The sequence below is a fragment of the Emydura macquarii genome, unplaced genomic scaffold, assembly GCF_026122565.2.
Source record: "Emydura macquarii macquarii isolate MOO-44397 ecotype Brisbane River unplaced genomic scaffold, CSIRO-AGI_Emac_v2 contig_1119, whole genome shotgun sequence".
Taxonomy (NCBI): domain Eukaryota; kingdom Metazoa; phylum Chordata; order Testudines; family Chelidae; genus Emydura; species Emydura macquarii.
Window position 1 is genome coordinate 10,533,337 of NW_027131256.1, and position 26,297 is coordinate 10,559,633.

Consider the following 26,297-nt stretch of genomic DNA (forward strand, 5'->3'; position numbering starts at 1 on the left):
CAGTAGGTTTGTAATTTTTAGAGAAAGTGATAAGCACCAGAGTTAAGTAAAGCCTTATTCATGCAAAATAACTATAGTGCATCTAAAAATCTAAAACTAGGGTGTTGCACACTTCATAGGTGGTAGAGGCCAAGCTTATCACATAGCAAGTCTCCATGAATCTTTCCATTCCATCCCTCTAACCATGTTTTCAGTAGAGAAATGTTGGATAATAGACACCACCCTCTAAACATTTTGCTATAAGTAGAGTGTTGACTGAAATTATCCAGATGGAAGAAAGACTGAAAAATATTAAGAATGGAAAATATGGGAATGAGGTTGCAGGGACATGAGTTATGACCCAAACCATTAGAAAACTAGAGTTGGGGAAGTCCTCTCTAAAGATTGGATATGCTGATGGATAACCTTTTCATTAGAAGCTGGCTATATAAGACCTCACCTCTGATGAGTGGGCCCTAAGCAGTACTGTGTTGATGCCAGGTAGCTGGAGCTGCAAACCTACAGTCATAATACACAGACTATCACATCAGAGAGTGAAGAGACCAACATTTACAGCTGTCATCTATGGGTGCACTTTGGCCTCAGTTGTTTCTCAGATCCTCATCTGCTTCATTGGTCTATTTTAAACATGGAAGGGCAAGAAAATCAAGTTTAGTAATGTGGCTGTATAATGTTTTAATTATACTAAAATATATAATATATAATAATTATATTATATATATATGATATTAAAATAAGCAGAAAGCCAAACTGTCTTATATAAGAAAATAACATTTTAAGCTCTGCATTCTGCTAAGCATCAGAGATCATCATGTGGATGGACTCCCTTGTGCTGCTTCCTCGATTGTTTTCCAGTGCTTGTCTCTACCACAGCAGTGGTATAAGGGTAAGAGGTAATCACTTAATTACTCACTGCCTTCATTTCCCTCTCTATTAGAGAGTATATGTACTTTTAGGCATGTTATAAAATGTAAGGGCTGGGACAATTCTCTACAAGCTACGGCTGTAAGGTGCTCACAGAGTACGTCATTGTTCCGCTGTGCCTCCTCTGTGGCCAGGCCCCTTCCAACCTGCCAAATTTCATATTTCAAGGTGGGAGTGGACAGGCCCAGACCTGTCTCAGGGTGGAGGTGTGAAGGGAGGTACCCCCCAGCACCTAAGTGTGTTGCAGGAGAGCATAGGGCTGCTGTCCTTGCCCTCAAGGAAGGATGTGCCTGGGCTCAGACATGCCCCCCTACTCTGCACTAGTCCCCTATCCCCACTGCCATGGCCTCATGAAGTGCATAGGACAGGACAGGACAGGACAGGCTGGCTCCCCTGCCCTCAACTCCCAGTTCTCTCTCCCCTTCAGAGCACGTGGCTGCGCCTCCCTTCCTTGCGCTCAACAGAACTACAACTCCCAGCAAGCCGATGCGGCTGCCTCCATTGCGCATGCGGCATCCATTGCGCATGCGTCCCCCCACGAGCTGAGGCCGAGTTTGGCCTTGGGCTGAAAGAGACTGAGATCGATGCTGGCGGCGCGAGGAGCCATGGCCAGTAAGTAACGGCACCCCACCAGTGTGCGCGCGCAAGGAATGGTGGGGTTCTCCAAGAGGAGCTCCCTGCCTGGTGCACCGAGGGCAGCTCCTTGTGCGGGGTGTGGCGGGGCTTCCACCAGCGCGTGCCGCCCTCCGTGATTATATCTGGCTCCCTTCCCCCGACGCGCCCCCGGAGGGCTTTGTCTGGCTGGCTGTCTGGGGGATAGGGGGGAATGCATGTTCTCCTCGCCTAGCTTCGAAGGCCAGAAGGAGCCACTATGAGCATCTGGTCTGACCCCCTGCACGTTGCAGGCCCCAGCACTTCGCCCCTCCCCCCCTCCCCCCATAGACCCACAACCTCTGGCTGGGTTACTGAAGTCCTCAAATCCTGGTGTAAAGATGCACGTTCCAGAGGCTCCACCATTGGCACTAGTTTAAACCCGCAGGTGCCCCGTGCCCCAAGCTGCAGAAGAAGGCAAAACAAAACCAAAAAAACCCCAGGGTTTCTGCCAATCTGAGCCGGAGAAAAGTTACTTCCTGACCCCAAATATCTGTTTGATTCCCCCAATGGGGCTCCTGATTTCCCGCTCCTCCACAGCACTTGCCTCCTCTCCTAGCCTGTGTGTTGTCTTTGGTACTTGCTTTTTCCTCGCCTCTGCCCTGGCAGGCCAAAGTCAGCAGTGTGGGGTAGGGGTAAGTGGCTCGGTGGGTCCCCAAACAATGGTCCCCAAATTTTTTACATTGTGCCCCCCTTACCCTTGTCCACGCCCCCCCCCCCAGCTGGGGCTGGGAGCAGGGCATGGTTGGGGGCTGGGAGTGGAGTGGGGTGGGGGCAGCTGGGTGCCATGGCCGCAGCTGGGGGGCAGGACTGGAGCAGAGCGGGGCTGGGTGGTGCTCCCTCCCCACCCCCATGGGGGCTGACTGGGGCCCTGATGTGCCTCCCCTTCCCAATCGTTCCTCCACACACCCCTGGGGAGCACCCCAGTTTGGGGATCTCTGATCTATAATCTACCTGAGTCTCATTGTATCTGTTCTCTTCCTTTCACACCAAGTTCTTATTCTTTGCTTTCGGTTATGGGGTGTTGGATGCTGTCAAAGCCAAAGGCAGGATCTTGAACTAGATCATCTGATTTGGTGCGTTAGATGTTGATGATTTTAAGCCTAAACCATTTCATGGACTGTTTCTTTGTGAAATATTGTAGGAACACTGAATTCAGCGGGTTTGTGCATCCTGCACTTAAGTACAGAGCAGTAGAAGATTATTGTGCTATATATTTTATTGGTAGTTCTGAGCATTACATGCTTTCAAAGACTTGATCTCAAATTTGTTTAGCTTCTGATCTTTCATAAAGCACAAGGATGCTTTGTAATGATGGAAAGATGAAGCAGTGTTGTAGGGTGGTTTGTGCTGTCAGCTTAGTAGTCTGCATGCCTGGAGACCTGAATCAGTCCCTAATGATTTATTGCAATGTGTTTTCTGTAGATGCCAGGACATGCTAGACGCAGAGATCTAGAAAATTAATAGAATTCTCTGTACTTCTATTAGGCTTCCATTTAAAGATCTCAGTATGCTTAAGTACGTTAATTTATGAAGTCTCATAACTCCTAGTGAGGTGGGTAAGCTTTATTATCCCCATTTTACAAACTAGGAAACCGAGGGCACAGAGAGGTTAAGTCAAGTGGCTTGTCCAAGGTTTCAGAGTTTGGCATTTAAACACCATGCCAAGCTATTCAATTTCTACGTTGTGTGCATATGTGTGCGCGCTCTTACTCTGTGATTGTGTCTGAATAATAGAGGTTATGTTTAGGTATAAAGTCTGTTTTTATTTCAGTGAGTACATTTTCTAAAATTGTTCTCTGAATTTTCAGAGGATGGGAGAGGGGTTTAGAATGCGACAAACTCCTGCCATTGCTAAACAGACTCTGAAGTCAGTTGCTTTCATGCTTTTAAAATTTCAGTGAAGTTTTAGTTACTCAGGAAACCAAATATTAAAACAGTCACCAATGTGAACTGTGGCATAGTCAATTGCTTGACCTTTAGCACTGATGAGTTTGGCTGCTTAATTGAACACTAAAGGTGGAAGAAGGTCTTTGACTGAGCGTAGGTTACATTACAGCTGTAGCTACACTGCGGTAGCATAGACACTTGCAGTGACAGAAAGGGTTTTTCCATCGCTGTAATAAATCCACCTCTCCAAGAGGCAGCAACTAGGTCAATGGAAGAATTCCTCGGAACCTAACTGTGTCTACAGTGGTGGTTAGTTTGACCTAACTAAAGTGGCACAGGGCCCTGAATGTTGTCATTGGATTGACCTAAGTTTTAGGTATAGATCAGGCCAGTGTCTATACTAGAGCTTGGGTCAGCTTAATTATGTCTCTCAGGGGTGTGAATTTTTCACATCCCTGAGTGATGTAGCTAGGGTGACCTAGGTTTTAGGTGTAGACCAGGCCTGACTGTTCGTGACCCTCTTCTCTGGGGCCAGTTCTTGTTCTCTCTTACCTTTGTGGAGTGAGGTTAATCCTTGCTCTTTCCTGACCCTGTAGTTATCTTCCACTATGGGAGTGGTGGGAGATTGTTTGGGTTTCTTTTTTCTTTTCCCAGTTCTGCTCTGTTGAAATCTGTACTGTTTCCTTGCAATATATGTTAGCATTTTTGTTGTTGGTAGGCTGTTTTAATTGCCTGGGCAAACGTTTCTTGAAGCCTGAGTTTTTCTAAGACTGGAGCTCTAAAGCAAGCTAATGGACTCTGTGTAACACGTGATTAAGGACTGGCTTTGCGTAGTGTCTGCTGGATTAAAAGCATAGTAAAGTCTGCTTAGCCCACATAATTCAGAGGACCAAAGTGTCATCCAGTAAAAGTTCAAACAAGCACAATTCTGCTTGCTCACTACACAAACTAACATTGCAGTGTAACTCCTGGGTTAATCTTTAGTCTTGATAACTGAATTGTAAATGTGTTACCTCTACTGTTTGATGTCTCTTTGTATCAATTTTGTCAGGTCTATCATGGATGAGAGGGGGAATGCAAGCCATTAATGTTATATATGACTGTGATTAGCCCAAAATATTGGTTCTCTATCACTGTCCTATGATATGCATTGTCGGTTCAGCTGATGTGTTCCCAAAAGGTAATTCTTAAGATGGAGGAGATGGACTGGGAGGGAAGAAGCAGACTCAGAAGAGACCAATGGTTATGAAATGGATAGAAAAAACAAGAAAAACACCATTAGATTGGCATCTGATTACTATTAAACTGAAAGAGACAAGGTGGATGAGGTAATATCTTTTATTGGATCAACTTCTGTTGGTGGATGGGGCAAGCTTTCAGGCTCCATAGAGCTCTTCTTCAATTCTGGGAAAGGTACTTAGAGTGTCACAACTAAATACAAGGTGGAACAGATTGTTAAGCATAAGGAGTTAACACATGCTGCAAGAAACAATTGCCCACTTCATTTTTAATGGTTTCATGCGACTGTCCTGTACCCGAATAAGAGCTCTGCAAGCTTGAAAGCTTGTCTCTTTCATCAACAGAAGTTGGTAAAATAAAAGATATTACCTCAACCGCCTTGTCTCTCTCATCCTGTGACCAGTATGGCTACAGCAACACTGCAAATACTATTAAATTGTCATTTTTGGCCTCAGGCATTTAAAAGCTCCTCCTTCGTCATACAGGATTTTGCTTGAGAACTTGGATGGAGTGGTCCAGTATTTAGTGGGTTTCTTTCCTAGGGGTCTGTCCACTTTGAATTAGCATTTGAGTTTATGGTTGTTAAACTGACATAAGTCTTGGTGCTCTGCTGCTCCTAATGCAAGGGTTGGCTATCACGAACATGCATGTACTCCTCTTAGTATAGTGATATCTCCAGAGGCAGCTGCAGGATCCTCCTGGCACTTACTTGGAAGTGGTCTGTGTCATAATTAAGCACATCAGGATAGGTGCAAATTTTAATATTTGTTCAACTCTTTTTAAAAGCTCTTATTTAGAAGTGTTTTATCAAAGCTGCATTGACTATTATTTGTCTCTCTGTCCTTAGACTTCCGTCTGGCGCTAATCCAACTTCATGTATCTGCTGTCAAATCAGATAATCTGAACCAAGCTTGTGGATTGGTAAGAAAAGCAGCAGCACAAGGAGCGAAAGTTGTGGCTCTACCTGTGAGTATTGACCAGATCTCCCCAAACTACTATTCCGCAGACTTGGCTCAAGAAAAACAGGATTTCTTGGGCCAAGTTTGCACTAAAAAAGGTTAGGTGGGCCCAGCTAAGATATATAGTTAAGGCTATCTAGCCCCCAATGTAGATGGACGAATTCTCCCATCAGTGTAGCTACTGCCTCTCGGGGAGATGGATTAACTTCAGCAATGGGAGAACCCCTCCCATCATTGTAGTGAGTGTCTACACTGAAGCACTACAATGGTGCAGCTGTAGCTGTTTAAGTTGGTCAAGCACTAATTTCTGTCTCATTCCTGGTATGCTAAGGTACTGTGAAATAATTGACTTAAATAATAGAGCAGGCTCTGAAATAGTAGAATTAAATAATAATGAGTCTTGTTTGGTGTTAATGTCACATGTAAGAAATTTAAGCGTACAACCAGAGTTGGCTAGAGCTAGCAAGTCTTTTTTACATGAGGCCAGATTCTGATCTCCGTTAAACTGATTTAAATCCAGAATAACTCCATTAATTTAAATCAATTACTCTGGATTGATAATGATGTGATGAAAATCCAGAATCTGGGCCTTTTAGTCCTTTTTTATTTTCTCATTGCTCTGCTACTTCTGCTGGTGTGGAAGCATTACGTGCTGCTGCAGCAGAGAGAGAATGTGTTTCTCCAGCAGAAGAATATTTATACATGTCAGAGAACATGGGATTCCCATGATTCTGTATCACATTCTCTTTTGCTCCTCCTGCCAAATACATGCTCAGAATGAAGAAGCGAAACGGCTCCAGATCTTTCTAGTAGCTCTTTAGCTGCAGAGTTTCCTGGCCCTAACATTCATGCTAAAAAATGCCTTTAAAACCATGAGACCTGTGTTTGCTGCCAGGAAGATTATACAGTTGAAAATAGATTGAGACTTGCATCCAGCTAGTGAAATGTATTCTGGTCCAGATATTTCACCTTCCTATGCTTGAACTCTTCTTTCTTATTGATCTCCATGAGTGTGGTCATGATTTCCTTAAAACCCGTTAATGGCTCCTGATCTTTCAAATTTCTATCCGCTTACCCATTCTTTTGCTGCCTTTTGCTCTTCACCCAAGAGACTGCACTTGCAGAGGTGACTTTTCCAATGCATTTGTGAACTTTTTTTCTTTTCCAAGAGCTATTCATTAATCCTCTGCCATGCAATACGTGACCCAACAGTGCAAAGTCCTTGGCAAAGTGGACTCTAAGTCTAACTTTTTCATTGGAAAAGTTTAGCTCTCCTGCTATTGTGAGAGTAAGTGTTGTAGGCAAACTTCCCTGCTCGGTTGTGCCAATGCAGCTCTCACATAACAAATATGACCTTTGATTTTCATGTCCTTGGCCCCCTCCACTGAGATTACCAATTGTTTGCTAGTTTTGTCATGTGTAAAAATGCTGAGTCCACCAGACTAATTTCTTTAAAATGAAGGTGTCAGAGAGCATAGCTCTCCAAGGGCTTTCTTCACGTACAGCATAGCAGCTGCACTGCTGTAGCGCTGGAAGTCAAGACATTACTATGTTGATAGGAGAGCTTCTCCTGTTGGCATAGTTAATAGACCTCCCTGAGAAGCTCTCCTGTCGACATAGCACTTGGGTCGGTATAACTATGTCTCTCAAAGGTGCAGATTTTTCATACCCCTGAGCAATGTCGTTATACCGATATAGGTCTGTAGTGTAGATCTGGCCTGAATTGCTCCTCAGTTGTGTCTGGCAAGTTCAAAGCCCTGTACAAATGTAATTGAATTAACCCTCTCAGCACCACTGGGAAGAAGGCAAGACGTATTACATCCTCACCACTTGGTTTTTTTGGTATTTTTTTTAAACAGATGAGGAAACTGATACACCGAGAACTGAAGGGACAGTGTCAGGTTCACACAGTAGTTCTGTGGCAGAGCTGGTCAGGGAACTGATGGCTGACTCCTAGTCCCATGCTTACATCACAAGGCCACTTTCATCATTCCTACATCCCTTCTAATGGATCTTAGTGCTATATTGGGTTGTTGTCACATAGCATGAAATGTTTAACTTTGTGAGGAGAGGTACACTGTTCTCATTACACATTTACCACTTGTTAACTTTTTTCCCTTTCAGTCCAGAACAGAGAAATATCAACGCCAAAATCAAGTTATAATATTTATAAACAAATATGAAAAATTAAATTTGCCTGCAGCTAAGCATGAAGCCATTGCAATTTTGTTACAGCATTAATTTATTGTATGCCCCCAGAAATCTGTACCATAGTAATTGATGTAATTTTTCCCATTGTCATGGCTCTGTTGTTTCTGTGTTACTCAGCGTCGCACTCTGGTGCTTTGATTCCTGTTGCCTCAGTAGCACTAGTTGGGTTGATGATATTATTTCAATAATAAAGATCTGCTATCCAAGGAGGAATCAGCCATTAGGGAAAAAAAGGATTGGTTGTACAACAGTTAGTCCAATGTTGACTTGTGTTATAAGGCTGGAAGTGACCACTCTGATAATCTAATCCAGTGTTTTCCAAAGTGGGAGTCAGGAGTGGGGCATGGACAGATGTTTGAATTGTTCTCAGTCTCTGCTTTATTTTAAAGAAAGTTAGCTTCTAGAGTCATAGATTTTTAAGGCCAGAAGAGACTATTGTGATTATCTAGTGTGACCAGCTACATAGACAAACCATAGAACTTCACTCAGTGATTCCTGCGTCAAGCTACATAATGTGTGGATTTTCTAGGTTGGTGACTTCAGCATTCATATACATGACAAAATTTTAGAAGGACATTAGTCTTGACTTGAAGAACTCAAGTGCTGGAGAATCTGCTACAATCCTTGGAAAACTTTTCCGAGGTTAACTTACCCTAAGTGTTAAGAATTTGTACCTTATTTCTAATTTGAATTTTTCTAGTTTCAACTTTCAGTCAGTGGAGGTCAAACGAGAGCAGAAACTTGATCCAAACAACCAAAGTGTACATATCTCTCTCTGGCTGATAGTAAATCTTACTGATGGAAGACACAGCTCACTGGGTCAGCGGTATTTAATAGATTGCTTTGAAAGGCCTAGAAGAAGGGAAAACACCTTAGAAAATAACTTGTGTTGAAAAAGCATTCTTTTGAATATGGGCTATGCACAGCCACAAACTCTAGTGTGCTGATGGGGTCCATAAATCGCTCTCTTCGATCATAACTTGTCAAACCAGCCATTGCGGGACCAGATATCCCATTACTGTTACTCTGAGCTATTTCAACTCTAGATTGCTTTTTGAGATTGTTACCAGATCAGTAAATAAGCAGATATTGTTACCATCTGTTTGGCCTTTGTTAAATGAGTTGGTGATATCTCTTCAGTTTCCAGTGCAAAATTGTTCACATTCAACCACTATCAAAGTTGGTGCCAATTGTTAGTCTTCCTCTGGCCTGTCTATTAGCATATGAGTAACTTCATAGGTGCTTAGATGCTACGCTGCTGAGGGCCATTTAAGTACCTAGATAAAGAAGTGTCAAAGGCCACACCATTCCAGTGGTGCTTTCAGATTTTAATTTTGTTTCTCTATTTTCCATTTTTAGGAATGCTTTAACTCTCCCTATGGTCCTAAATATTTTCCTGAATACGCAGAGAAAATCCCTGGAGAATCCACGCAGAAGCTCTCAGAAGTTGCAAAGGAGTGTGGCATTTATCTGATTGGAGGTAGCTTCTTGTTAGTGTTTCTCTTCTGAGTTTAAATTCAGGTCTTAGTTTGGGAGAAGCACAAGCATTGTTTGCTTGTATGTGTAGCTGTATCGTCACTATGTGTAATAGTTAGAAATCTGTCTTCTCTTAATAAAGGATCCATTCCGGAGGAAGATGCTGGGAAGTTGTATAACACATGTACTGTTTTTGGACCTGATGGTATTATGTTAGCTAAGCACAGAAAGGTAAGAAAAAAAGCATTTTGTTATCAGTGGGTTTCTCTTGATGTGGCTGTGCAGAAGTGATAGTCTAAATCTAGGTTTCTAATAGGAAGCCAACATCCACAGACTTCACAACTGAATATGAGGAACAAAGGAAGTGGTAGTTATGAGTATATATTGTGCAAGTGTTTTGTTGTTATGTATACTGTATTTTTCATCTGAGGATCTAAAGTAACTTTATAAAGGGAGGTAATATATTTGTTTTACAGATGAGGGAGGTGAGGCACAGAAAGGTTAATTAGCTTGCCCAGTTGTACTGTGGCAAATCAGTGTTAGAACTGAGAACTGGTAAACAAAAAAAAAAACGGGTTCACAGTGAAGTCAGTGGCAAAATTTCCATTGATTTCAATGGGGTCAAGATTTTATCCCATGTCTCCTGCCTCTGATTCCCTTGGTCCAGCTACAAACCCATGCTGTTACTATAACTATTTGTTGTAAATACATTTTTGGATTAATTTAACCTTTTTTGTGTCCACAGAAGTTTGGATTTTTGTGTTCTTATTCATTATTTAGTGAACTATTACAAAGAATTTGCCAGCAAATTTAATCTGCTGGGTTGTTCACAAGCTGTTCGTTTCCACTCTCTGCTGTTTGTGGTGAGCGACTGGTCGCCCAAGTGATACTTGGGTATTGTGTCTGCTTCCTGACTGGATGGTAGAAACTTTCTATACAGGACAGTAACAAATAATAGATCCCGTGGTTGCACACAGACGCCCTGGCTCACGTGAGACTACACGTGTTTGTCTGAAGAACACTAGTTGAGCAAACACTTGTGTAAAGAATATCGCTTCCTTATAAATAGAGAATAACAAGAGGTTTATGAACGTTGTCACACCAAACAGTAATTCGGAATTTAAATGAATTAGGCACTTTTCAGCCAGGTCTAGTATTCAGCTGATCACCTGTTCCATAACCCAGTACAACATTACTGCTGTATTTGGGCTACACTGTTAGATGATGTCGCTTTAAAATTATTTTCTTAGCTCCCTTCTTTTTTCGTGGGTGTTTGGAATGTTTACACAGTTGTGCCTAGCCTGTCAGGAGTTGAAGCTTGAGGCAGAAAGTCTAAGGTCTTTGGGACAAAAGCCCCAATCCTACAATCGCTGGTGCATGTGACTAGTCAGATTGAGTTGCATGGAACTTCATGACTGTGTGAAGTTACTTGCCTTGGTAAATTCTGTAGGATTGGGGCTAAGACCAGGTTATCAGAAAGATAATTATCCTTTTCTTTGAAATAATGTCTCAAATTTTACTTATAACTTCAATGTCAGAATAATTTAAGTGTCTTTTAATATGGATCTATTCCTTTGAAAGACAGCTCATTTAGTCTATTATGAATGCGTGAGGACAGAAACTAGTAAGGATGGTTAAATAGTGGAACAGATTACCTAGAGAGGTTGTGGAATCCCCATTTTTGAAGGTTTTAAAGAACAAGTTAGACAAACACCTGTCAAGGATGGTCTAGGTATACCTAATCCTGCCTCAGCATGGAGGGACGGATTAGATGGCCTGTTGACGGTCCCTTCTAGCCCTGCATTTCTATGATTCTGTGTTGAACAGAGGAAAAAACCTACTGCTGTTTCTGAATGACTTTTTTTCTCATGAAGAAGTTAGAGAACCCCAAAATTCTTTATTATTCATTTAATTTTATCTCGTTTTACGTAGTTTCTATTATTGCATCACACCAAAGACTTTTCATTTTATCTAGTAAGCAGTATAAAAAAATTGGCTCATGGATTAACTGGTGTACATTGTTTAAAAGGCACATATTTTCTCAAATAGTTTAGGAAACTCATACACAAATCCAGTACAGACTTTTGAGCTAAAAAATCTTGCCACGGTCCCAAAATACTAATTAAATCTAAAAGAATATGGTAGAACCTCAGAATTATGAAAACCAGAGTTACGAACTGACCAGTCAACCACACACCACTATGAAAAAAAGTAAAGGGAAAGTAGCATTTTTCTTCTGCATAGTCAAGTTTCAAAGCTGTATTAAGTCAATATTCAGTTGTAAAACTTTTGAAAGAACAACCATAAGGTTTTGTTCTGAGTTACAAACGTTTCAGAGTTACAAACAATCTCCATTCCTGAGGTGTTCATAACTCTGAGGTTCTTCTGTATTTGGTTGGGATTCTGATAAGGCATTGGTCTAGGATAATAAAATTAGCTAGAGGATCCATAAGTTTAACATAGGCTCATATAAAGTAGGGCGGAATCATTGTTAATATCATTGTGCTGAATAATTTGTAAGGAGTGTCTTGGGTTATTTTTTAAAACAGATTCATTTATTTGACATTAATGTTCCTGGGAAAATCCAGTTCCAGGAGTCAGAAACTCTGAGCCCAGGGGACAGTTTCTCTGTGTTTGATACTCGTGAGTATGAGAGAATCAATTGTCTTACTAAGGGCCCTAGGAAAATGACAGCAACCACCATTTTGACATTGTTTTTTTCACTGCAGCATTATTATTTATGTCCCACTGTGCTAGACATTTGACAAACACAGAGGAAGATAGAGGATGCTTTTTTCAAAAGCACCCAAGTCGTATTGTCAAGTGAATTAGATGCTTAAGAGCCTATCTCATTGGAGGTTGATGAGACTTAAGCTCTAAATCTCCTAATCACGTCTTGAAAATTTTACCCATAGGCCAATCTATGATTTAAAAAGACAAGGGGTGGTGGAAAGGGATGCAACATCCACACAAAATGATCTGGGCAGTGATAGATATGTGTCATGTTGGTTTAATTAATTAATGATGATGGTTGTAAGTTTATATAACTGTAAGTGTTATAATTTAATCAAACAAAAGGGTGAATTATATTTTTGTAGGGCCTAGTTTGGAGTGTTACACATATCACAATCTGTATTTATAAATAGCAGTGGTGCCCTATAAAAGTGGTGTTGGTTTTGTGGAGCCTTGGGTTTGCTCTTGTGATTTGGCATTATGGTTCCATAATTCCCAGTTGCCTATTTGCAGATGTTGCCTAGACTACTGTAAGACTTCCTCTCAAACTAGAATGGACAGTATGGGAAAAGGAATTATTGAATCAGCTGTCTTGTGAGGGCTCAGTATTCCCACAGCACATACTGGGAGTTTACAGTATTAGTTTGAACAATGGAATCATTTTATTTAGGTAATTTGTATGGGTCTCATTAAACCCACAACTTGGCTTGGAAAAGAATAAACAAAATGTTGGACTGGACCTGGCAAATATCCTATGAGAATGGCAAGGTAGTGGAGATTTGAAATTTTCAGGTAACATAGCAGAATGCTCCATGTGATTTGTTTTATAGCCACTCTTGAGATGACTTGCTTCCTTCTCTAATATCAGTGACTCTTGCACTTGCTGTAGTCCCCACCAAAACTACTTTGCCCCATTAACTGAGCTCTCTCCAAATTCTCAAATATCCCTTGGACTGTAGTCGTCTCCTTCTTGCACCATATTTTGAATGGCTGTGTATGGGAGATATTTCTGAGCAACAACTATGGTGTTATTTTGGCTCATGTAGTTTGTGGTTTTTCTTTCCCATCTATGTGCTTCACTGAGACGCTGATCAATAATTTTTTAGAAGATGCATATAAAACTAGACAATGACATAACATGATGTTTTTAGTGGATATAGTGGCCTAATGAGGCAGATGTGACAGGGGCCTCCTTCTACTCCATAAAATAACTACCATCCAAATTTAAAAAAAGAAAATTCTCAGACTGGTGCACTTTCTTGGGTGACACTTGCTGAAATTCACTGCAGGTACAGTGGTTGCAGATAAGAAGGCACATATCTAAAATCAGTGCTTGTTTCTTATGGTGAAGAATATTATACAGTAGTTCTCATGAATCATGATTGCTGGATGGAAACTTGAGATTCCCTTCCTGCATTCAGCATGACCATGACTTCTGCTTTGTGTCTCTTGTGTTTTGGGAACAGCATACTGTAAAGTGGGACTGGGGATCTGCTATGACATCCGATTTGCTGAGCTTGCTCAAATCTACACACAGAAAGGTGAGAATGTGTTGCTAAGTAAACTTGTCTAGACTGTACAATGGGGACATGCCCATAATTGAGAGATGACCCATCTATACAGGGCTGCTTCAGACAAAGTGCTTCTTGCTGAGCAATCTACAGCTGCATAGATATGGTCAGACCCCTTGATCATCCATAGACGGCATCAGGATAGAGCTCATGACCTTCTGGTTCAAAAATACAGCTATCCACTTGGCTAGTGAAAGGAGCAGTGCCTCTCATTGAGACAGTAGAAGGCGCTGGGTCTACAAGAGGTAGATAAGAATATCAAAGACATGCACACATCTGTACCTGTGAGCCAATGCACAAACGTATTTCCTGGGGTTTACTTGGTATAAGTGCTTACACATACCCTTTGTGGAGGTTCTGCATATTCTAACCAGTTATGGATACTGATGTCTTTAAGTAAATACACTCAAAGGAAAATAACTCTCCTCTCGCCCCCGTCCCCTTATTCCCAGCCACACAGTTTTTTCGTCAGCTGTGTGCCAGGATTGATTCCCAGGCACTCAGCTACTGGGGAGGATAGAAAGTTCCTGGCTTAGAGGAAGCAGGGCAAATCAGGACTCTTAAGAGGAATTGGTCCTACTTTACTTCCATCATTCTGCAAGCCACCTCCAAAAGCCAGATTGGAAAGAGGGGAGTGGAAGCACTGCCAATTTGTGACACCTAAAAGGGATGATGCAGATCTTCATATGATGGTCTCTCTTCCCTTTCTTGCATGCTTTGATCAGCAGTGAAATAGTTAGTAATGTTCACATCTTAAAATTTCATTATTGGTTTTCAGAGTCCTCCATCATTTGAGATAAAGCAGGCAGTCTCTGGGCTGTCTCTTCAGGCTGTCTGCAGAGTCCAAGCTTCTGATAATATTTACTGCATGATATGAAGGTTTCCTTCACAACCATAAGGGGAAGAGACTTGCTCCTCTTTAAATAAGAGCTTAGATTCTGGAGCACAAGATGGCAGCCACGACAGAAAGATGCCAGTTCACTGAGTCAAAGTGAGCTCTAGACCAACTTCTCCCCAGCTTGTGCTCTGAAAAGGATGTGGGGGAAACTGGTCACATTAAGAGGTGAGGATAAAGAGGAATAGCCCTGCATCTTGAGGTTGCCAGGAAGGGGAGGTACTGAGTTTAGCTGAGAATGCCCCTTACAGGAAATCTGAAGATGACCACATTCTGTCCTTGGAGGAAGGCACATCTGTTATAACATTAGGGGAGTGCTCCTAGTGGATGATAGGCAGCAAGTCTACTGCCAGGCATCTCTGAAGAGCCAATACTTCCCAACTGTCATATGGTTTTTAGCCACATTACTCGTCCTGCCCTTAATTAGACTCGTGCAACTTCCAGACCTTAGACAACGTAGAAGTTAAAGACCAGTGTCTTACAAAGCATTTTAAAAATAAGAAAATACATCACTCAACGGGTACTGCAGCTAATGGAAGAATGTTGGGCTTCATCCTACATACAGGAGAGACTGGGTTTGTTAACAAGTCATGACAACTGGGATCAGCCCTAATATTTCACGTTTCTCTAACACCTTCCGCCTGAGGATCTCAGAATACTTTCAAAATATTGATTTAGCCTCACAGCACACCTGAAGAGATGTGTTGTCTACAGATAGGTTAACTGAGGCTCGCAGACATTAACTTCCTTGCCCGTGGCCACACAGGAAGCCTTTTGCTATGTTAGGACTAAAGCCCAGATTGCCTATCGCTCAGATCATCCATTCCTCCCTTTACTTGTCAATAAATATAGCACAGAGCAGCACTGGTTTTGAGTGTCTAAACACCAGCTGCCCTCATTTATTGGATGGTGGGCCAAGTTTTAGCTGCTAAGTACAAGTAAGGTTTGTGGTGATCAAAGTGTTCCGGTAGTCTGTGCTGGCTGACTCCTAAAGACATCAGGCTTTTCAACACGACATATCTGATTGACTGTGTGTATTTTAGCTGTGCAGGGATACTTCAGCTCTGAAATGAGATAACTGTGCTTCCCCATGACAACTTCTTTGTTATCTTATAATATTGAGGCATTCTTTTTTAATCAAGGTTGCCAGTTGTTAGTGTATCCGGGGGCTTTTAATATGACAACTGGACCAGCCCACTGGGAACTGCTGCAAAGAGCACGGTAAGAGCTAAGTAAGAGCCCTTCTCTCCTCCTGACAGGGATTTTACCTTGTTGAACAGACTCAGAATTTTGTTTTTAAACTATTATTTAATAAACAACTGGGCTTTAGTGTCACGTTATGATTAATTCTGGCCTAACACACCTATATTATATAAGCTGTACATAACACCAAAAAATTCCCACCATCAATAGGAAAACTCTATTACTTCAGTCATGGTATAAGCACCTTTGTGCCTGTCACACAGATACCAAGCTCTGAGAAAGCACTTTTCATCTGTAGACCTTCAGGTGCTTTACATAGAGGTAGCACTTGCAGCTGGGGAAACTTGAGGCATTCAGAGGGAGAAAGGGGTTAATTCTAAGAGTTGCTTGTGGTGTTAGTGATTTTCCCAAGATCATGCTGTGAGTCAATGAAAGTCAGGAACAGAACCCATGTCTCCTGAATCCCAGTACTGCTTATTCACTTAGTTGGCCATGTTGGCTCCTGTTTGGTACATTACTGTCTAGGTCCTGGAATGTAGGCAGTGGTTGGGATTCAGACAGAGTCTGATTCAACAAGCCATTCCTACTGCGCAAAGGACTTAAATTGGAATTAATGGGAGTTTAAGTGCTTTGTGCCATTAAATCTGGGCCACTTGGCATAGAGCGATTTGTTCCATCCTGATTCTCTGGATTTTTGCCTTGCTGACCTTCACCTTATTTATGGTTTTGGCTATTTTGTGTCTTCTAAGGTGCAGCAAGATGGAAAATCCAGATCACCTCTTTGACATAACTTTTCCTTCCGTTCTGTTTGTTGTTTTATTCAACTGCGCCTAATCTGTGGTGTACAGAGATGTGCACAGTAACTTTTTCTTGTCATTCTTTGAATGCAGAGCTGTTGATAACCAAGTCTATGTGGCTACTGCATCTCCTGCTAGGGACGAGAAAGCATCTTACGTTGCCTGGGGATACAGCACTGTAGTAAACCCATGGTAGGTGGAGAAGAATAACTGAATTTTCTTCTAACCAAACTTTAAAGTACACTGTCCAACTTCTGTCTGAAGATTCCTTTAACTGAAAATGACACACACTGTTCTTTATCTATTTTTACAATTAACTTTGTACATCTGACAGCACCTTATGTATGGGCGCTTTGCTGTTTGTGGGGTTTTTTCACATATTAAAAATGAACAGAGAAACTTAGAAAAAATGTGGTTGTAAAACTACAGAAATGGGCTGAAGAATTGCAAGGTAGGTGTAGCACCTATGATTATTTTACCCTTAGCAAAAAAAATAGGATGGATTTCTGGTTGTTGTAGTGTCCATCTAAGGAAATCTCCTTTCACTAGCTTAGTTCCATAAGCTAATACCCAGCAGAATTGTGAAATAGCCATTAAAAGCAGGAGAGTAAGAATATTTAACGTACTATGGGCTTTTGCATCCCCTTTCTAACAAAGAGAAAACACAATGTAGCTGTCAGTTAAAGTGGAACAAAAAGAATTAAAAAAAAAAAAAAAAATACTGCTCGGTAGAAATATTTTAAGGCTTAAAGAGAAGCAGAGCCTTTATTGCGATGTGATCCTGGCTTCTTGCCCCAAAGAAACTGCATTTGGGTAAATGATCAATATCCAAATAACAAGTAGGCTTAAAATTTTCCCCTGAATATAATTGGGGCTGCAGTTGGCACTTAGAAAGCTTTTTACCTGGATTAAAAACCAAGCTTTGTGTATAGAACTCTGTATCATCCACTCTCTAACTAGCTCTATATTTTTAATTTTGTTTAAAGATCAAATATAAAGATCCAGTTTAAAAAAATTGAGTACATACCATAGTCTTGCCATAAGGACAAAGACAACTTGGGAAGGATAAAACAATATATTAAAGTTGTGTATCTCATCACATTGCACAAGAAATCTACTCATTTACATGACACCAGAATATCTGTATAAGAAAGATTATTAAAAATCAAAACCATTCAGAAACGTCAAACGGCGTGCAGTGTATTATGTAGTTAATTCCAAAGCTGAATCGCCTTGGGAGCTGTCTGCTAGAATCTCCTTAACTAGCGCTTAACAAGGCTTTGGGATCATAATCAAAGAATAAAACCAACTTGATCTTTGAAACAGAATTTGCAGGGTATAGACCGGAGAGGTCAGAATGTATTCCTCTGTTGTATTCCATGAGCAGCAGTCATTTTCTTCTATGAGCCTGAGTAGCCTTGGGTAAATCATCTAGGCAATAAATACCTTTTTTCTTCCAAATAATTAACTCCTTTCATGTTACTCATCAGCTAGAAAACTGCATTCTAAGTTCTCATGTAAAGTTGAAACCTCTTTATTTGATTGTTGGTGCCTCAGCCCTTTCACTTAGCAGCTAGCAAATAGTAATGCCATTGCAATATCAGCAGAGATGGTGAAAAAGAATTGTCTAGGATCGTTAACGGGAGTTTTGTGAGGGAGTTTTTATGTGAAGGAGGAGCGACTACATGACCCTTGGGGTGAGTTTGATGTGTGTGTGTGTGTGTGTGTGTGTGTGTGTGTGTGTGGAGTGCTTGCTGCTTGACTGAAGTATATGGTGTAGTCTGTTTGTTTGGGGAGCTGTGTGCTGATCCTACTAGCCTGCTAGGCAAGGCTGAGAGCTTCTTAATGAGGCTTTGATCTTTGAGCCCTTTCACACCCATCAACCCTTAACCAAGAGGCGGGGCTACTCAGGGAAAACCAGGGTTTAAAAAGTCCACTCCTAAGCGAACAGGGGCAGCTAATGGGAGAGTTTTGCGAGGGAGTGGGAGAGTGGGGAGGTAGATACACTTCATTAACATTCTGTAAACTAAAGACAGTACCGCCCCCCATAAAGAACAAACAACAATAAAAGAAAATGCTGCAGGAGTAAAAAGAGACTGCAGGCAGAAGTCAAGCAACAGAGTGGGGGCATCCAGTTTATTGCACTGAATGCAAAATGTATGAATACCAGCTTTGTGGGTGGGTGGTGTATGTGTGTATTCGGTGCAAGGAGCTCCTGGCCCTCAGAGACTGCATATGGGCTTTAGAGACCTAAACTGGAGGAGCTAAGGGAGACAGAGAGGTACGTAGATGAGACTTTCTGGAACACAGAATGGTCCCACCCCCGGTCTGACAACCTCTGTACTGTTGAGGAGGATGAAACATAGATCACTGGGTTTGTGATGACTGGGAGAACCCCATGGTGACTTGCCTGCCGGGTATGAAGGTTGCAGATCTCTCAAGACATCTAGATAGACTTACGTGTAGTGCTGGGGAGGAGCCAGTGGTTGTGGTACATGTAGGTACCAATGACAGGGAAGGATAGGAGAGGATCTGGAGGCCAAATTTAGGCTGGAGATTAAAGTCCAGGACTCCATGGTAGCATTCTCTGAAATACTTCCAGTTCCATGCACAGGGCCAGACAAACAGAGTCTCAATGCATGGATAGCACCAATTTGAGGAATTTGGGGAACAGCTAACCGAAGACTCAAAAAGTAACAGCAAAAATTGTTTAAGTACATCAGAAGCAGGAAACCTGCTAAACAACCAGTGGGGCCACTGGACAATCAAGATGCTCAAGGAAGATGAGGCTGTTGCGGAGAAACTAAATGAATTCTTTGCTTTGGTCTTCATAGCTGAGGATGTGAGGGAGATTCCCAAACCTGAGCCATTCTTTTTAGGTGACAAATCTGAGGAATTGTCCCAGATTGAGATGTCATTAGAGGAGATTTTGGAACAAATTGATAAATTAAACAGTAATAAGTCGCCAGGACCAGATAGTATTCATCCAAGAGTTCTGAAGGAACTCAAATGTGAAATTGCAGAACTGCCAACTGTGGTATGTAATCTATCATTTAAATCAGCTTCTGTACCAGATGACTGGAGGATAGCTAATATGATGCCAATCCTTAAAAAAGGCTCTAGAGGCAATCCCGGCAATTATAGGCTGGTAAGCCTAACTTCAGTACCAGGCAAATTATTCGAAACTATAGTAAAGAAAATTATCATCAGACACACCGATGAACACAAATTGTTGGGGAAGAGTCAATGTGAGTTTTGCAAAGGGAAATCATGTCTCAACAATCTACTAGAATTCTTTGCTGGGGTCAGCAAGCATGTGGACAAAGGTATTCCAGTGGATATAGAGTACTTAGATTTTCAGAAAGCCTTTGACAAAATCCCTCACCAAAGGATCTTAAGCAAAAGTAAATGGTCATGGAATAAGAGGGAAGGTCCTCTCCTGGATCAGTAACTGGCTAAAAGATAGGAAACAAAGGGTAGGAATAAATGGTCATTTTTCAGAAAGGAGAGAGGTAAATTGTGTTCCCCAGGGGTCTGTCATGGGACCAGTACTGTTCAACATATTCATAAATGATCTGGAAAAAGGAGTAAATAGTGAGGAGGCATAATTTGCAGATAATACAAAATTGCTCAAGATAGTTAAGTCCAAAGCAGACTGCGAAGAGTTACAAAGGGATCTCACAAAACTGGGTGACTGGGCAACAAAATGGCAGATGAAATTCGATGTTGATAAATGCAAAGTAATGCACATTGGAAAACATAATTCCAACTATACATATAAAATGATGGGCTAAATTAGTTGTTACCACTCAAGAAAGAGATCTTGGAGTCATTGTGGGTAGTTCTCTGAAAACATTCATTCAGTGTGCAGCGGCAATCAAAAAAGCTAACAATGTTGGGAATCATTAGGAAAGGGATAGATAATATGACAGAAAATATTGTATTGTCTCTTTATAAATTCATGGTATGCCCACATCTTGAATACTGCGTGCAGATCAGGTCGCTCCATCTCAAAAAAGATATATAGGAATTGGAAAAGAAGGACAACTAAAATGATTAGGGATATGGAAAGCTTTCATATAAGGAGAGATTAATAAGACTGGGACTTTTTAGCTTGGAAAAGAGATGACTAAGGGGGGATATGATAGAGGTCTATAAAATCAGAACTGGTGTGGAGAAAGTAAATAAGGAAGTGGTGTTTACTCCTCATAACACAAAAACTAGGTGTCATCAACTGAAATTAATAGGCAGCAGGTTTAAAATGAAAAAAACAAGTATTTCTTCACATAATTCACAGTCAACCTGTGGAACTCATTGCCAGAGGATGTCGTGAAGGCCAAGATGATAACAGGGTTCAAAAAGGAACTAGATAAGTTAATGGAGGATAGGTCCATCAATGGCTATTAGCCAGGATAGACAGGGATTGCTGTTTGCCAGAGGCTGGAAATGGCCAATGGGATGGAGCACTTGATGATTCCCTGTTCTGTTCATTCCCTCTGAAGCACCTGGCATTGGCCACCGTCGGAAGACAGGATACTGGGCTAAATGGACCATTGATCTGACCCAGTATGGCCATTCTTATGTACTTAATGTTTATTAATTAATCTTGACTTTAAAATAGACCCTGCTATGCCTGCCTGGTTCCTTTAAATAACAACCTAGTAGAATCTGAAATGGGAAGGATTTACTAGCTAGTCAGCCCTCAGCATGTGCAATACTACTGGAGGATATCTGATGATAAACTGATCCTACAGATAAACAAACTACTGCCTGTGCAGCAGAGATTTTTTTTCCATATAAAGTACTTTCAATTTGATAGATTCAATGCTGGTTTGTCTACAGCGGAGCACTTCTTAACAAAAGCTATGTACAGCCTCATATCTACTAGAGAACTTAAACCTTTGACATGTGAACTGTTTTTTACTTTGCACTGAAGTGGTGCAATGTAGTCACGCTAGCCAGACTAGTTTGGTGCAGTGCTTGCATGCATCCATCCACTGTATTCTGTGGCTGATAGGTATGGTCTTCTAAGTACCTATCCTGCAGCTCCTTAAAGTGGTGGATTGTGGGAGATTGCTTAAGGCATTGTGCATATCCAGGAGGCTTCTGGGAGATGGAGACCAAACATGTGCTATCTACTCTGACACTGTAATGGTGCAGAATGACGTGGTGAGGAATGCAGCAGTGCTGGATCCTGCTCAGGGCAAGTGTAAGCAAGCATCAAAGTGCGGATGCAATTATAGAGGGGAATCTAATGAGGGGAAATCTTCACAAAGCAATGCAATTCCAGAATGACTTACAATGTGTATTACACTTGCTGATTTTTTAAAAAATATTTCTGACTGAAGTTCTCAGTCTTATTACTTACATGTAAAATGAATCTTTCTCAGTTTAAAACCAAGTACCCGTGGTAGACTAGACTCTGAAAGTGCTGTATGGTATGGGAAATGTTCTACTTTTCAGGCTCTCAGCCCCAAAGAAGTCAGGGTGTGACCATAACCTTGTGCTTTCCTTAACTCTTAGCTTATATACTACGGGGGGGCAGGGACCATCTTTTTTGTTCTCTTTGTTCAGTGCCCAGCACAATGGGTCCAGGCTCCCAGGTGCTACTACAGTACAAATACGAAATACATGTTGTGTTTAATTCTGCAGGGGGGAAGTCCTAGCCAAAGCTGGCACTGAGGAAACAGTTATATACACCGATATAGGTAAGCCAGAAGTTTTTGTTTTTCTTTCTTTCCCACCAAAAAAAGAGGAAAAGGTGAACCAGAGTGAGGGAAACTAAGCAGCCCAGAAACCTTAGTCAGCTGGGCATCCTTGGGCTCATTTGACCATATGCACTTAGATGTGGGTATGTTCAGGTTTTATTTTCCTGTTTTTAAAGACGTTCTGGTGAAAGGTGAGAGCCTCGTGGCCCTAGAATCTGGTATAACACAGTCTGCCTCAGTGCTGACCTGGAGGGCTCTCCTCTAGAGGCAAAAGGAAGTTCAGTCTCCGTGAGCCATTCAGTTCTTGGCCTGTCTGCTGAGAAGCAGCATTCAGGTTTGCTGCTCCCAAAGTAGCAGTACACCCCAACTTACCTGTTAGGCCTCAGGTCACCACTCCGCTGAACATAGCACTTCTGTTTATAGTGAAAACAAGGAAAAGTTTATTTATAGTGTGGAGTCTAGCGATTCAAGTGACAGCAAGTAGAAGTATTGGAAATAAATGGCTACATCCGAAAACAACACTGATTCTAAAACCTAGGCTTACTTAAGTAGAGACTTTCCTGCCTTAGGCTTGGTCTACACTGGCGGCGGTGGTTGACGGGAGATACGCAAGCTGCATAATGTATCTCCCATCGACATACTTAGGTTTACATAGTGTGGCGTCTTCACTGCACTGCCTCAACTCTTGGAGAGAGCGCAAAGCTCCCCCAAAGTCCTTCCAGCATTTTACAGCCTGGGTTGGTTGTGATCTTCCATTCATGATACAAATCACCTGTCCATTTGCCGCCTCGATAAAAGATCCACCATGTGTGTTTCCATCCCCAGACATAACAGAACAGTACATTGTCCTTACTAGTGAACAGGATCCCCCCACCCTGTTGCTTATTTTGTGTATTTCCTCCTTTGGAGATTTCACAATCTCTTGATTAACATTGGGCTCACTATGCAAACAGGCATCCAGTGTGAGACACACAATACACAGTACTGGTCAGTACACACTTCACCAGCCAGAAAGAAAAGCATCTGTTACCCCTTGCTTGAAAGGAACCTCTCCTAGACATGTCACCGCCTGGTTATCTGCCTTAAAAACATAATTTTCAATATAGATGCAACTCTTTAACTATTATCTGAACATGCATTATGTAGTGATTATGATGGCTACTGGCTCTTAGAGGAAACCTCACATGCCATCCTTTAATGCATTATTATGCATATATGTGACCCAAGGGACCCCTGTGGAACTCTCTGCACCCCTGTGCTCTCTGCCAGATGGCACCAAGGGTCACAATGCCACTGGTGGCAGTGGTTTCTGTGATCTGGGCATTGACCATCCACAGAAATGCACAGGCCCAGATTTGTCAAGCCCATTCTAACAAGTTCCTGTTCACCTGACTTGTACAAGTTAGATCGTCCATATCTCCTGCCTTGCATAAGCATCATGCTCTGTGTTCATGCATGGAAGTCAGGCACACACGAATGCATGCAAATTTGAAAATCTCCGATCCTTTTTTTTCCCCTGTAAAATCCCTTTCTCATGGACCTTTGCATACAAAGTGGTGCACGTGATTTTTCTGAGCATCAGCTGGAGTTTGTCTTTCTAATATATTGAACTTTTCACTCTTTACAGACCTGAAGAAACTTGCAGAAATCCGCCAGCAAATCCCCATTCATACTCAAAAGCGCTCAGATCTTTACAGCATAGAGGCAAAGAAAGAGTGAGGCTTCATGCATGCAGCTCCGTGTTCTTCAAAACTGAGCTCAAGAGCAGCTCTTTTGACATTTGCCTTTACCTTCAGACAGAACAAGGCAGCAAAACAAATCATTTTCACATACTACTGCTGACCGTGCATCAATATCCTAGAGTTGAGCAAAAAAGCATATGGTGGTATAATTCTGAAATGAACCCTAAATGAAACTGAATAGAGGCGGCTTGTTGAGCTGGCTTTTATCTCCTTTTATACTTTAGCTACTTCATGGCACTTTACAAAGCAATGAGTTAACCGCTGGGGCAGAGACTGGTGACAGACTAGGCTCCCAGCTCAGCAATAGTTTTGCCCGGTACTTTTGAACACTCAACCTTGTTTAACTGAGGAGGAATGCTGGTCAGGACCCTGCACTTTCTGAAAAGCGCCATGACTTTTAGTTTCTACTCAAATAATTATAGGAGTCCTGCCGTGAGGCTTGAACCCACTGCTTTGTGGTCCGGAGTTAGAGGTGTGGCTAACACAGCTACGTTGAGATGTTCTGAAGCTGTATTTTCTGTATGTAATGATGTGAAATAATAGGTGTTTCTACCGTGCCTGTCTGTCATTTCTAGGCATCAAATTAATTACTGACTTCTTTCTTTTCCTTCCTCTCTGCCCTGTGCATCCCAGCCTGTGCAGTGAGGATGCATTCCTACCCCCATTTGCTGCTTCTTGCAGTTCTCTGTCACTTGCCTCCATCTTCCTGCCTCAAGCTCTCTCTCTACTCTGCTGTCAGCCCTTAACTGTGTGCAGAGGAGCAGGAACTGGGCGAAGGCTGCCATGTTATGCAGGATCCTTGCAACTGTATTCAGCATCAGTGTCTTCGGAGTCAATTTTTGTACTGTTCTTTATATTAAACACACTATTGTTCTTCATCTGGTGCTTGTGTTTAGTGCAACAAGAGGAGCTGGCATGGATTCTTCTGCAAACGATAACCTAGTGGTGGTGGTGCAGTATCCTTTTGACAATTTAAGAAAATCCAGTAAAAAAAACTCAATGGAGATGGCTCACTGAATATTTTACCACGTTTACTACCTTACTATGTGCAAATAAAGCAGCAGTCACTGAGTCTTACAAGTTGAGTGTGATCCTGCCACCCCTCCAGGGGTAGAATTTTTATATTAACTGGAAGTAATTAAAGCAAAACTAGTATGTAAATGTGTGTTAGGGTAGCAATACTGGTAAATAGGTTAGTGGAACATCTGTAATAACTCACCTCAAGAAGATGGGACACCAAGGCTGAGAGAAGAGGCCATTACAAAGATACCCCTTCTCGTATTTGCTTTGGTCTCCCTGATTTTTCTGAAAGTAGGTTAAGTTCTCTGACAAGGTAGGGCCCTTCCATTGTCACTTTTTAAATAGCTACTGCTCAAGATTTTATAAAATATTTTTTATATGTTTTTTAAAAAGTTGTAGATCAATAATTATCTCATCTAACAACAAGCTATAAGCACTTAGATTGAATGGCTTGTGTAAATGCCAAGAGTGAGAATTTCTAATTCAGACTGAGTTAGTTTTATAACTAAAACCCAACTCCAACCACTAAACCTATTAGAAGTGAGGGGCCAAATTCTGCCCTGTAATACCAAGGAATAGCTAGAATATCTACACTGGACTGAGTCCCCATTTAGAATGGTGCAAGGCAGGTTTTAGACCACTCTATCTTGTATGTATAGTGTAAGTTAGCTTAATTATTGTGACATCCCTGTCTTTGGCTTACGTTTAGTGATGTAAAATTCCTTTTTTGTGTCCTTATCACAACTCTCTGGCCATCCAGCTATGAAGGGCTCAAGCTGTCAGCCCTGTGCATGGTTGACTGCCCTGGCCTGTACAGAGGCTGACCAGTCACAACCCACCCCATAATGTCACGCCCCCCCCAGTGTGAGAACCCGTGCTTTAGTAATACCTAAAGTCAAGGCCCTACGTGTCTTTTTCCAGTTGTTAATTATGGCTCATTCTGTTTTAAACTGAAGAATTTGTAGGCAGATGAGGTGGTTGTAAAGGTACCTTCTGCTGAGCTTTTGAAAAAAAGGCCTATTGGTAGAATTTTTCTAAAGCGGAGGAAAAATACTCGAGTGATATGGGCTGACACTGAGGACAACTGCACAGGTGTTCGTTGCCTAATAGCTAGATACTAGCCCTCTGGACCAAGCTGAGGCCCCCTCAGCTGTAGAAAATCCTTCATTTCTTCACTGTTCTTCTCACTGAAGTGAGCCTGACAAATTGCAGGAATATGTTCCATCAGGCCAAACTGGCAGTTTAAGTGACTACAATACCATTGCAATAAAATGATGT

The 26,297-nt window shown here is 41.7% G+C and overlaps 1 protein-coding gene across 2 annotated transcripts; it reads left to right on the forward strand.

The window, feature by feature from the left end:
- The first annotated feature begins 1,394 nt into the window (after nucleotides 1–1,394).
- NIT2 (nitrilase family member 2) lies at nucleotides 1,395–24,877 on the forward strand. Of its 2 annotated transcripts, none has more exons than XM_067546151.1 (10): nucleotides 1,395–1,536; nucleotides 5,552–5,670; nucleotides 9,234–9,354; nucleotides 9,493–9,581; nucleotides 11,900–11,993; nucleotides 13,550–13,624; nucleotides 15,692–15,770; nucleotides 16,643–16,741; nucleotides 22,202–22,257; nucleotides 23,885–24,877. In XM_067546151.1, exons 1-10 carry the CDS (start codon nucleotides 1,509–1,511, stop codon nucleotides 23,974–23,976), a joined length of 852 nt encoding a protein of 283 aa, XP_067402252.1. In that variant the 5' UTR covers nucleotides 1,395–1,508; the 3' UTR covers nucleotides 23,977–24,877. The 2 variants fall into 2 exon arrangements, with proteins under 2 accessions (XP_067402252.1, XP_067402251.1); XM_067546150.1 differs by lacking the exon at nucleotides 1,395–1,536 and adding an exon at nucleotides 4,432–4,645.
- Nucleotides 24,878–26,297: the final 1,420 nt, after the last annotated feature.